The sequence below is a fragment of the Erythrolamprus reginae genome, chromosome 1 (genome assembly GCF_031021105.1).
Source record: "Erythrolamprus reginae isolate rEryReg1 chromosome 1, rEryReg1.hap1, whole genome shotgun sequence".
NCBI lineage: Eukaryota > Metazoa > Chordata > Lepidosauria > Squamata > Dipsadidae > Erythrolamprus > Erythrolamprus reginae.
This window is the reverse complement of record NC_091950.1, coordinates 310,232,485-310,246,197: the sequence shown is the minus strand read 5'-3', so window position 1 is coordinate 310,246,197 and position 13,713 is coordinate 310,232,485. Positions and strand designations below refer to the sequence as shown.

At 37.1% G+C, this 13,713-nt stretch overlaps 1 protein-coding gene across 1 annotated transcript in view; it reads right to left on the bottom strand.

The window, feature by feature from the left end:
* LAMA2 (laminin subunit alpha 2) overlaps positions 1 to 13,713 on the bottom strand; it is a 528,196-nt gene that overhangs the window by 13,791 nt on the left and 500,692 nt on the right. The window contains exons 53-56 of the mRNA XM_070733489.1: positions 13,242 to 13,418; positions 11,168 to 11,316; positions 5,904 to 6,080; positions 3,722 to 3,911 (exon numbers count right to left, since the gene is read on the bottom strand). Of these exons, the coding sequence (XP_070589590.1) occupies positions 3,722 to 3,911; positions 5,904 to 6,080; positions 11,168 to 11,316; positions 13,242 to 13,418 (693 nt within the window). The remainder of the gene's footprint in view (positions 1 to 3,721; positions 3,912 to 5,903; positions 6,081 to 11,167; positions 11,317 to 13,241; positions 13,419 to 13,713) is intronic.

The following is a 13,713-nucleotide window of genomic DNA, read 5'->3' as shown; positions in this document are numbered from 1 at the left end:
TATTTTAATAAGCTACATGCTACTCTTTTCAAAGAAAGAGGAAACGGTGTAAAAATGTATTTCTGGGTTGAATCGGCTTAGTTCATTACATGAATATTAGTTCATTACGTGAATATTTTGGAACCTGTATGATGGTGAAGCTGCCAGCTTAGAAACCAGGAGACTAAGTTTTAGTCTCATTTTAGGCATGAAAGCTGTCTGACTGACTTTGTCTGTCTCCCTACCTCATAGGGCTGTTGTGGAGAAAATAGGAGAAGGAAAGAGTATTGTGCATGTTTGCAGCCCTGAGTTATTAAAATAAAATAAAATAAAGGATCAAAATAAAATAAATAAAATAAAATAAAGGATTTAAAAAAAAGATAGTACTGAGATTTTAAAAAATATAAAAATAGATAATGCAGATTAAGCAAACAACCCAAAAAACATGAGCTGTGAATCAATAAATTTAAGATATATAATTAAATAGTATAGTACATAATTAAAAATGTATAACACTATAAGCCATTTCATATCCTTTTTATAATCAAAATACATCTCTCTACTATACTTTAAAGATACTTGGTTAATACAACTGGAGTCAAGAGGAGGAAGGAAGAAAGACGAAAGATAATAAACAATACACAAAGAAAATTCTGTGAATGATATTACTTGAAAGCTGCACAGAGTCACCTTGCAAAGGAGATGGGTGGCACAAAAATTTAATTAAATAAACAATTTTTCATTGAAATCCCTACTGTTTCATCTTTCTTTCATTTTATTTATTTACATATCAAACTTCTTCATCATCTTTAAACATCTTTATTAATTATATTCAAATTCTGCATCCATTTCATCATGCAGACTTTAATTCAGATTATATGTTGTAGAAGAATGCTGTATAATTAAGAGATTTAACTATCTTAATTTGTCCTGTTGACAATTCATTTTGTAATCTGTCAAACTGCTTTCTCTCCATTAAGCAAATTTCTGAGTACCCTGGCTCATTAAAAAAAAAAAGCATTCAATAAGGAAGTAAAGGGAGAAAAATGTAGACTTATTTTTCCCCCTATATGTATCCCACAATTTCTCTACATGTATGCAGAAATGTTAGATATACAGTGACACCTCGTCTTACGAGCCTCTCGTCATACGAATTTTTTGAGATACGAACCCGGGATTTAAGATTTTTTTGCCTCTTCTTCCGAACTATTTTCACCTTACGAACCCGCTGCTGCTGGAATGCCCCACCTCTGGACTTCCATTGCCAGCCGAAGCACCCGTTTTTGTGCTAGTGGGATTCCCCTGCTGGAATTCCCCTGGAGCATCACAAAATCCGGAGGTGGGGTTTCCCATGGAGGGAAGCCTCAAGGGAATCCCACCAGCATGAAAACGGGTGCTTCGGCTGGCAATGGAAGTCAGGAGGTGGGGTTCCTAGCGAGGAAAGCCTCAGCGAAATTGCAGCATCAGCCGAAGCACCCGTTTTCGCACTGGTGGGACTCCCCTGCTGGGATTCTCCTGCAGCATCGCAAAATCTGGAGGTGGGGTTTCCCATGGAGGGGAGCCTTAGGGGAATCCCACCAGCACGAAAACGGGCGCTTCGGCTGGCAAAAGGGGTGAGTTTTGGGCTTGCATGCATTAATCGCTTTTCCATTGATTCCTATGGGAAACATTGTTTCATCTTACGAACTTTTCACCTTGCGAACCTCATCCTGGAACCAATTAAGTTCGTAAGACAAGGTATCACTGTACAGTCTATTTTTTCAATAGATGTAGCAAAAATATCCCATTCCAAATTGTCATATGCTTTCTCAGTATCAAGGGGGGGAAAGGCTAGTTTTTGTTCCTGATTTATCTTAATAACATTTAGAATATGACTAATATTATCTTTCATATGGCCCTTTGGTATAAAGCCCATTTCACCAGGATGTATTAATTCAATTAAAATGCTATTTATCGATTTAACAAGCATTGTCATGAAGGGTTTATAATCCATATTCAATAACAAAACAGATCTGTATACTTCAGGACAAACTGAATTGTTTCCTTCTTCATGTATCTGACTTTTGTTTACTACTTGAGTTTAAGTAACTACTTAAGTTTATTTAGTGTTTCCTGAAAAGTCTTGCAATATATTGCAGAAATTGACTTTTATTTACTTTTTAACTTTTACATTTCCTCTGTAGTTTCTTTTTAAGATTAAGAGTTTTTTTGGTTGATTGGAAATTTTGTAAATACTATTCTACTCAAACATTCTTCACTTTTTGCTGGATCCTATTTATTAATATTGCAAACAGTTAATGGTTTTCTTTCATTGTAGAGACAAACATATTGGTTGCAATGCAAATAAATCTGTTGACATTTTAAGTTCTTTTAACATAATCATGCCTTTATTTTTGTCCTCTACAGCTTTTCTTGCTTATAAGTACTTAGAAACATAGAAACATAGAAGTCTGATAGCAGAAAAAGACCTCATGGTCCATCTAGTCTGCCCTTATACTATTTTCTGTATTTTATTTTAGGATGGATATATGTTTATCCCAGGCATGTTTAAATTCAGTTACTGTGGATTTATCTACCACATCTGCTGGAAGTTTGTTCCAAGGCTCTACTACTCTTTCAGTAAAATAATATTTTTTCATGTTGCTTTTGATCTTTCCCCCAACTAACTTCAGATTGTGTCCCCTTGTTCTTGTGTTCACTTTCCTATTAAAAACACTTCCCTCCTGGACTTTACTTCCGTGGAATATTTATTTATTTATTTTATTTATTTATTAGGTTTGCATGCCGCCCCTCTCCATAGGTCTGCAATCCCTGGGGTCCCCAATCCCTGGGCCATGGCCCAATTCCAAATGGGCTGTGGGCCATTTGGAACCAGGCCACACAAATGTTGAGCTCCATTTGCACGAGTGGTGGCCACAGGCATGATTGTTCACTACTCATGCAAATGGATCTCAAGTGTGCACACTTGCCGTTCACAGAGTGAGTGTGAGTGTGCACAATTGCCATTCACAGAGAAGCATCCCCCCCCTGGTTGGTCTGCAAAGCTGGAAAGGTTGGGAACCGCTGATCCAACACACACATACACACTCTTTTATTGCCTTCCTCTATTATAAGCTCCCAAGCAACATTACACTTTTATAATATTGTGCACCCTTAGTTTTGTAGTGCTTAGTTAAAAAATGTGAAAAACTATTAATGCTGCAGTGATGCAGTGGTCAGAGTGCAGTATGACTGTAACTTGTTGCCTGTATCCTAAGATTTTTATTAATATTGATTATTTCTTCATTGCTTATTTGACCCCTATGACAATCATTTTGTACCTCCTGATTCTTGACAAATCTATATTTTCTTTTATGTACACTGAGAGCATATGCACCAAGACAAATTCCTTGTGTGTCCAATCACACTTGGCCAATAAATAATTCTATTCTATTCTATTCCATTCCATTCCTTTCCATTCCATTCCATTCTACTGTAGGTTACTTCTGCTGATCACTGGCTGCCAGCAGTTTGACAGATTGAATCTCACCAGGCTCAAGGTTGACTCAGACTTCCATCCTTCCAAAGAGAGTAAAATGAGGAGGCAATATGCTGACTCTGTAAACTGCTTAGACAGGGCTGTAAAGCACCGTGAAGACGTATATAAGTCTAAGTGCTATTGTTATTGCTAATGTTGCATACAGTACAACTGTGCGGCATCCTAGCCTCATAAATATTTTTAAAATGTCACATAAATACTTACAGGGAAAGGTGGGAGAGGAGGAGGAGGAGGAGAAGTTGTACTCGCTTTCCTTTCTTCTTTCTTTGGTTCAGGATGACTTGTTGCCTCGGGAGTTTGATCTTCATCCTCCTTTTCATGATGTGGTCCCAAATCAGGACATTGTCCTATATCTGCATTTTCAAAGGCTACTGATTGGGCAAAATCCATTGGACTATGGAAACACAATGAAAACAGAAGCATGAAAAAATGCCTGTTTCTTTTTACTTTTTAAATGTTTTAATTGATTATAAAAAAGAAAAAACAAAAATAACACATAGGACATAACAAAACGTTAAATGAACATTTCCAAAATGTGAACTGTAGGTGATACACATCACAAAAGTAAAAACTTAATGCTGTGACTATAAAAAGTGATTTTTATGAATATATCAAGTTAATGTAGAGTAATTTTATCACTAAGTAGGGATAAAATATATAAGTTGAGGTTAACATAATTTACATTTTCATTCTTATTTTGCTTATATCTATCTATCTATCTATCTATCTATCTATCTATCTATCTATCTATCTATCTATCTATCTCTCTCTCTCTCTCTCTCTCTCTCTCTCTCTCTCTCTCTCTCTCTCTATCTATCTATCTATCTATCTATCTATCTATCTATCTATCTATCTATCTATCTATTTATTGGATTTGTATGCCGCCCCTCTCCGTGGACTTGGGGCGGCTAACAACAGTGACAAAAAACAGAATGTAAAAATCCAATACTACAACAGCTAAAAACCCTTGTTATAAAACCAATCATACATACAAACATACCATGCATAAATTATAGAAACCTAGGGGGAAAGATTATTTTAATTCCCCCATTATATATGGATCTTATATAGTCAAATTTGAACTCCATAGAATTGTAATGATACCCTTTTCAATATCACCTCTTCTATATCCTTACATTAGTTAAATGAACAATTCAGTGCGTATTGTAACTAATTTACATCGAACCTGGGCGATGCTATATTTGCTTTAAAAGGTTCTAGCAAGTGTGGTGACAATGTTGCATTGTTACCATATTGAAGATGATACTGCAGACTGAGTTTAAATCTCCACAAAGCCATGAAATACACAGAGTGATGATGGACTAAGACTTATTTCTTAACCTTAGTCAACTTCTTATATGAAAACAGGTGACATAGAGACGGGAATGCTATTCTGAGGTGCTTGGAATAATGGCAAAATAAAAATACCCCCACCCTACTGGCCTTCTGGAAAGCTGTAAAACCCTGGCTTTTCTGGAAGGCCTGGAGCCATTGATCTGATGGTGTACCATCGGGATCCAGCCATAAATGGCATGCATGGTTTTTAACTGTTGGTTTAAATCGTTTGTAAACTGTTTTGTTAGAGGTTTTAATATTATACTGCATGTTTTAATTTTTTGGTTGTGAGCTGCCCAGAATCTCCAGGGAGTTGGGCACCAATCAAATCAAATCAAATCAAATCAAATCAAATCAAATCAAATCATAAATCATCTCTTTATATCGAAGATCTATGATATCCCAGGTCACTAATACGGGTATAATTAAGACACCATTGTTGTGGTTGCTATTGTTAGAGGCTGCTTTGTTCCAGAAGACTTGGGAGTAGTTTACATTAAGAACTTAAAATAAGTAAGATCCTTTACTTGAGGGGCAAAAGAAAACCAAGTCTTCTCTTTCCCTAGGACAGGAATGGGAGTCATTTGATGACTGACAGCTACATTTGTTTCGTGTCAGCCAAGGCTACTATGGGCAAATAGAATAGACAAGGACCAGGATTTTTTATCTTCAATTTATTTTAGCAAAACACCAGAGGGCAGGACAAGAAACAATGGATGGAAACTATGATAATAAAGCAAAGAAGCAACCTGGAATTGAGGAGAAACTTCCTAACAGTGAGGACAATTAACTAGTGGAACAGCTTTGCCTTCAGTGCTTCATCACTTGAGATTTTTAACAGGACAGCCACTTGTCTGAATGATATAGGATCTCTTGCTTCAGCCGGGGGATTGACTAGAAAACCTCCAAGGTCCCTTTCCTATTCTCCCAGAACTCTATTTTGATTTGAGCTTGAAAGTAGTTCTTTTAAATCTTCCCTTCAATTAAAATATGGGAAGCCACAAATATTTAAGAGGGATATGTTTCTGTAGTAGCATTAACATATACTTACACAGCATTGACAACCAGGTTCCATATGCAGCCATCAAAGGCAGGTATGTTTTTAATTGGGGGTGTGTGAAATTCAGGTGGGGTTCCTCCCACAAAAAGCCTTTTAATGGAGATAGGATGATCTGTTGAGAGTCGCTGGGGCTGTCTTCTGTCCTCATCTACTTGAATGGCAAACATCCTGCAGAATTATGAAAAGCCCACCATTAGAAAATGAACCTGATTAGGATACAACACTGCAATGAAGGCCTTAAAAAAGCTGGATATTCTAGTACAGTGAGAAAGGAGGATATTAATTCAATTTCCCCCCAATCATGACTGTACAGAATTATACTGTTTGATCTTGTCTTCTCATTGATTTATAGAGCACTTGAATCTGAAAGCTGACAAAATACTAAATACACAAAATACTAAAATATAATAATTTAGCGTTATGTTAGCATATTTAAACCATAATGTATTCAAATTTCCTTCTTATCCTAGTTTACCAAAGGAATAATATTTAAAACAGTAACAAGTTACTAATGAACATATCCAAAGCATATACAGAGTAGTGGGTTCTAAAATCCTTTACTACTGGTTCACATATGTGTGTGGGCACAATCAGGGGTGGTCTGCTGCCCGGACGGGGGGAATGCAGTGGGGTAGCGAAAATGTAGCTCCATCCCAGAGCTCCCAATTTGCACTGAAAGATGTTGAAAGAAAATGCATAAGCCACGCCCACAATGTGGTAGTAAAAAGTTTGGTAGCCCTTCACTGGGCGCAATCCTGGGAAGGTGGAGCCTCCCACCACTGCTGCTACCGGTTCTAAGAACCGCTCCGAACTGGGAGAAATCTGCTGTTATACAGGATACTAATGTTCCTTAGATTTATTTAATCTCTATCTTAACAATGTTAAATTCTCCTCTTCCCCCTCTTCCAAATTCTTTATTCTTTTAGATGTATTGTTTCTTCAACAATGGCTTAAATGGAATGAACTTTAACATCTTCTCAAACTGTTGATATAGGTAAAAACATTTCTGGAAAACGTAGAGATGCAACATTCCTGAAACTATGAATGCCAAAAGAGAGCAATGCAATTCAATTTCAAGATATGCAAATAAATATATTAATAGTAAATAATGAACATAGAAATAGTTTGGTCCATTTACATGAACTTTAAAATCTTACGAATTCCTAATTTTACAATTCAACAAAATTGATGGACATAACAAAGAGAACACATTCAATTTCTGGCAAGGGTGAAAATAGATCCTCAACCCAAACATAATATTAACTCAGCACTGAAATAGGTTTTTCCATTCAGTTTATGCAGAAGCTTAGAAGAACACTTCTCTTTCAACCTTTTATACTATGATTATGTACACTAAGCCACACAGTTTTCAGAATAGGCATTGATATAAAGCTTTCCTCCCCCCACTTCCAAATGGGTGGTTATTATTCCAGATAATAGAATAATAAAAGCCTATTGTTCTTGTTAGACATTATTAACAGGCACTAAGAGACCATCTTTATAGCAAAGCTAGAAATATGTATAATGACTTATTAACATTGTTGCTGGTTAAATCTCTAATAATTTACACGTTGCTATTGTTGAATTTGTCCAAGAAAATGCTTATCCACAGGCAGAGCAGACCAGCACACAAAGAAAAAATTTAGCTTGTCAATGCTGTCACATAATTATCCCGGAATGGACAGTAATTAGCCCATAATTATATGGGCAATTAGCTTTCCAAAGAGTTTTCAAAAATGCACTGTACTTTTAATAAAATAAAGACAGTGTGATAATTAGCAGATGGAACGATTAGTGTGATAAATTATCTCTTTCCAGTTTTACAACAATCCAGTTTGTAAAAATCTGATATTTGCTGTACATCTGGTTGGATAAAGGCCTCTCTAAAGAATGAGTTTAGGATGTATGAAGCGGTAATAACTACAAACTGTACGTGTAAGCAAACAGATCAACATAGTCTTGTTTCAAATTACATTGCTAAAATAAATGAAGTATTGTTTGGGATTTTAAATTACTGGTAGTGTTATTGTAGTACCATCAATAGATCAATTTTCTTATTATCAGTGAAATACTAAGAATATTTTTAGCAACTGAAACATAGAAACATAGAAACATAGAAGTCTGACGGCAGAAAAAGACCTCATGGTCCATCTAGTCTGCCCTTATACTATTTTCTGTATTTTATCTTAGGATGGATATATGTTTATCCCAGGCATGTCTAAATTCAGTTACTGTGGATTTATCTACCACGTCTGCTGGAAGTTTGTTCCAAGGATCTACTACTCTTTCAGTAAAATAATATTTTCTCATGTTGCTTTTGATCTTTCCCCCAACTAACTTCAGATTGTGTCCCCTTGTTCTTGTGTTCACTTTCCTTTTAAAAACACTTCCCTCCTGAACCTTATTTAACCCTTTAATATATTTAAATGTTTCGATCATGTCCCCCCTTTTCCTTCTGTCCTCCAGACTATACAGATTGAGTTCATTAAGTCTTTCCTTTATTTAGTAAAATTTATTATTGCTGCCAGTACAGATGGTAACGTTTTCATGGAATATATATTGTGTCTAAAGACAGACAGAGAGATGATAGGTGGGAGACAGAGGAAGATAATTTGGATAGCCACTCCTTAGAACCTCACAGGGATATCTGTTAGGTTGAGGGTATTAAGGGCTCAGTATCTTATGATTCTGTCTGTTGTATAAGCAAACAAAGAACTGAACTCTGGCTGAACTGTTCCATGTCCTTCTTGGGGTCAGCCTGATGCTGGGTCCGAGAAGGACGCAGCCAAGCAGTGAAAAGCTTTTCAAATCCATTGCTGGCTTTAGTCACAATTTTATGGATATTTAGTGGTCTGACAATCAATTTTTTCTTTTTTCTTTTTCTTCAGCTGGGTATTTCCTTTATAGTGTATTCATTTCACTAATGGTGGGTACAAAAGGGAATGGACTTGTTGACAAGTGACCAAAGTATCTTGTCTTAACACAGGGTGCATTTTTGAAACTGCCAGAAGTGCAATGCATTAAATAACACTGCCAGGGAGGAAGGGGGGGGGGCAGTGGCAAGGTTATTTGTTTACTTTTGAAAGTTATACGCATTGCTGACAGATATTTTTTAAGGTTACGGAAGAACTCAGCTGTGCACCATAGATACAGTGAGAAACCAGTTTAAAAACTTTATGAGAGCATTTTAAGATTACTTGGAAACAGAAGTCCTCAACTATATATCATATATGCAGTGAGAAACCAGTTTAAAAAACTTTCTCAGAGCAGAAGATCATAACATATATCCTGTTATGATCAAAGGAAGCTTCTAATCTGTGTAACGTCATAATGTATTCATCTTCTTTCCTTAAGCCACCATCACATGTGGCTTATGTATATCTTGGTTGCAAAAAGAATTGCATCCAGCATTAACTCCTTCTATGAAAGTGTCTCTTTGCTCTATAAAGCTAATTTGGAAATGGTTGCATATAATGCTTCTGCGAGGCTATTGGATTGAGGCTAGGGGTGGAGGGGTATCCCACAATGTTAGCAAAGAGAGCTTCCTTATTTCTTTGCTAACTTTTAGGAGCAATCTGGATTTTTGCAGCCCAGATGTCTCAGCTCTAGCTTCTTGCTTCTCTGTTGAACAACAATTGAAGGGAAAAATGGAGAAATGAAAGGCAAAGCAGTTGTTATAATTCAGTACTGCATTTGTATCAATATCTGCTGCTCAGCTGTGCTTTGGGTGACAAGATAAAGGTCGGTATTAACCCAGGGGCAGGTGGAAGGGCTTTATTCAAAGCAGAGAATGAGGAGAAGCCATCCAAATACTAAAAAACTGCTGAAAATTCTGAAAAAAAGATGGTGGCATGCAGGGACTGACACAGACAGAACTGGGTTCGTGACACCAGCGGGCTGCTAACAGTTCGGGCAATTTGGTCCAAACTGTGGGGAACCCATCCCTGGATTTGATACGTGGTGAAATTCAGCAGGTTCTGAACCAGTAGTGGACGTTTTGAGTAGTTCAGAGAACCGGCCCCAGAATTTATTTATTTATTTATATTTATTTATTGGATTTGTATGCCGCCCCTCTCCGTAGACTCGGGGCGGCTAACAACATTGATAAAAACAACATGTAACAATCCAATCCAATACTAAAATAACTAAAAAATACCTTATTATAAAAACCAAACATACATACAGGCATACCATGTGTAAATTGTAAAGGCCTATCTCAGTCCCCCCATGCCTGACGGCAGAGGTGGGTTTTAAGAAGTTTATGAAAGGCGAGGAGGGTGGGGGCAATTCTAATCTCTGGGGGGAGTTGGTTCCAAAGGGCCGGGGCCGCCACAGAGAAGGCTCTTCCCCTGGGTCCCGCCAAACGACATTGTTTAGTTCATGGGACCCGGAGAAGGCCCACTCTGTGGGACCTAACTGGTCGCTGGGATTTGTGCAGCAGAAGGCGGTCCCTGAGATAATCTGGTCCGGTGCCATGAAGGGCTTTATAGGTCATAACCAACACTTTGAATTGTGACTGGAAACTGATTGGCAACCAATGCAGATTGGCAACCAATGCAGACTGCGGAGTGTTGGTGTAACATGGGCATATTTGGGGAAGCCCATGACTGCTCTCGCAGCTGCATTCTGTACGATCTGAAGTTCCTGAACACTTTTGAAAGGTAGCCCCAAGTAGAGGGCATTGCAGTAGTCCAGCCTCGAGGTGATGAGAAGGTGGGAGGATGGGGCGGGAAGGGATATTTTGCAGTATCTTTCCGCTACCATGCCTAACAAGCCATGCCCACGGAGCCAGTAGAGGAAATGTTTTGATTCTACCCCGCTTTGATACCTGGCTCAGAAAACCATAAACCCGTTTTTGTTTTTTGGCTTGGCAATCCAAACTCTCTTACTCTTCATTTCAGTAACATTTTATAAATGGCATATAAATATATAGAAGTTTAATTTCTGATCAGTTAGGCCCTGCTGATACTTTGGCTACTTACTGAAAGTTGTTCTTTGATATTAAGGCATGACCCAATTCCTTGGCTGCATTTACAGTGCATTTACAAAAGGTGTCTAAATTTAAACAAAGCCATTTAGATTAAAGAAAGCCTGAAGTGGTAACACATAACCTGGGTGCCAATAAATTCACCATTGTCAGAAGATAACTTTTAAATGAAAACTACGGAGCAATTTCATTCTTCTCTCTTAGAGTTTTGGACGCTTGGCAGAAAAAATAGAGGGATCATGCAGAATCCCTAATTTCTGATTATTACCCTCCAAGTCTTTCCAACCAAAGGGAGTGTTCTTTGCCATCATGAAACTCGCCAGACTCAGGTTTCACGGCGATCCTGCGTAGATCTCTCACTCCAGTAGAAATATGTACTTCAAGTTGACCACCATTCAGGAACACCGCATAATACACCTGGGAGGAACCACAAGCATTTCAGCAGAAAGCCTTTAGTCCTGATTTTTATGTTTTTATATTCATTTTCTCCAAGACAACACAGACTCCTTCTCTGGTGAGTCAGAAAAGGGGACACAGATTTTTAAAAAAGTCTCATTAATGTATTATTTATTTATTTATTAGATTTGTATGCCACCCTTCTCTGAGGATTTGGGGCGGCTCACAGCATATAATCTAACAATACAGTACAACAGCAAATCTGATTAAACTGAAAATTACAATATAAAAATCCAATATTTAAAAACAATCATACCAGTTCAATAATAATAATAATAATAATAATAATAATAATAATAATAATAATAATAATTATTTACATTTGTATGCTGCCCTTCTAAGACTCGGAGAAGGGTGGCATAAATCTCATTTCGTTGGCCCAATGGCATGCAAGTTTATTACATTTTTGTTATTAAATCTGGAGAACCTGACTAGTTTTAGCTACCAGCAATGATTTGAAGGTATGGTGGACTTCTAATCTGTATTATTGTATTGATCTCATCAAAAAGGGAAGGGAATATGTGTGTATCGTCTGCGTACATCACTGAAAACCAGAGTTTGGATTGTACTCTTTCTATAGCTCCTAAAAGTGTTATTAAGATTTCCATAAACATCTCTTCTAAGTTATCTAAATCATACACTAAAGGAACAGTGTGTGTGTGTGTGTGTGCACGCGCGCGAGTGCACAGTGAAGGGCTACCAAAATTTTTACTACCACACTGTGGGCGTGGCTTATGCAGGATGCCCTGCATTTTCTTTCAACATCTTTCAGTGCAAATTGGGTGCTCTTGGGTGGAGCTCCATTTTTGCTACCCTGCTGTGTCCCCCCCCCAATCCAGGCAGTAGCCCACCCCTGTTTGTGTGTGTGTGTGTATACATGCCTACCTTCTACTTTAATCACATAGTGAATTAAGAATGTAATGTTTCCTGACTATTTTCTCCTTCGCTAAACTGGATGTGGGTGTAGCCAGCACATGACACATCCAACCTGAGAGCTGTGAGTTTGACAGTTCTGCTGTAGAGAGTAGAATTTTTGTATCACCTGTTTACTGTTTTTTCTCTTTTGTTATGTCAATTTTCAATTTAAAATGAAAATTGACATAACAAAAGAGAAATAACAGTAAACACCCCCCAAAATATATTGTTATAGTTACTTTATCCTGAAATAATGAGTCTACCATGAATTTCATTCTAATATGATTTTTTTTAAAAAAAGCCAAGATTGCATTCTGAAGTTCAGGGAAGTGCAAAAACCAAGGGGTAATTCAATTCCATTTAAGAAGTACAGACAAAATTGGTTGTTTGAGATGAAAATCTCAAACAATTCGTTTTTCAAATGTCCTACTTTAAGCTTGTTGTCTCATTCTTTTATTTCCCCATTACTTTCAATGCAAAAAGCACAAGAAGGTTTATAAATTTAGAGATCCACATTAACATATTTAATCGTAATAAATGACTCATTTAAAATACACAACAGAATAGATGCAAATATGTCATATAACATTTTGGAGGGCCTCTTTCCCTAGTGCCTGATTGGTCAGATTGTAAAAATATGTTCCAAGGCACCAGAATAGAAGCTTTAGTTCCTAACACCATGGGAAATTTGTCTTTTCCCATTTTATTATAGCAGTATCAAACTTTTCTTCTTCCTTCCTTCCTTCCTTCCTTCCTTCCTTCCTTCCTTCCTTTAAAATAATTTAAAAATAATACAATAAAGATTTTAAAAATATTTATTTTAAAGCTGTTAGAAGAAGAACTGATTGAGTTTTCGTCAGCCTACATTCCATTTTAGAATTGTTATAACCTGGAATAATTCAGTTCTGAGCATTACCTACCAACGATTCGCTCGTAAGAGACAATCAATCAATCCATTTATCATTCCATACCTGCCCTGTTTGTCTACGTTTCCTTCTTGGAGGTACATATATTTCATTAGTGCCAAAGAGTATGATACCAGATTCATTTTTAGTACTGAATGACAGGTGAATTTCTGTTCCCACTTGAAGAGAGACTGGTGGCATCTCCACAAAGCCAGGTTTAGGGAAGCTGACTGTGTAGATATTCTATAAGAAAGAGGAATTGAATAAAAAATATGCTTGTAACAGCAGATCATAATAAATGGTGCAACAGTTTACATTTCAAAGTGCTATACAAGCACTTCTCCATCTGTTAAATTATTCAGCATTTGAAAACATTTGTTAGGCTTAGATTCAGCCTGAAATAATTTTTTATGTGAGGCTTCTTCCAGTATCCTATTAGTTTTGGTCGTGGATATCTAGGATTGGCAGATGGCTGCCAAAAGTGTGCTATACCTTTGAAGTCCTCAGTACAGAGAACTATTAAATAGTTGGGCATTCC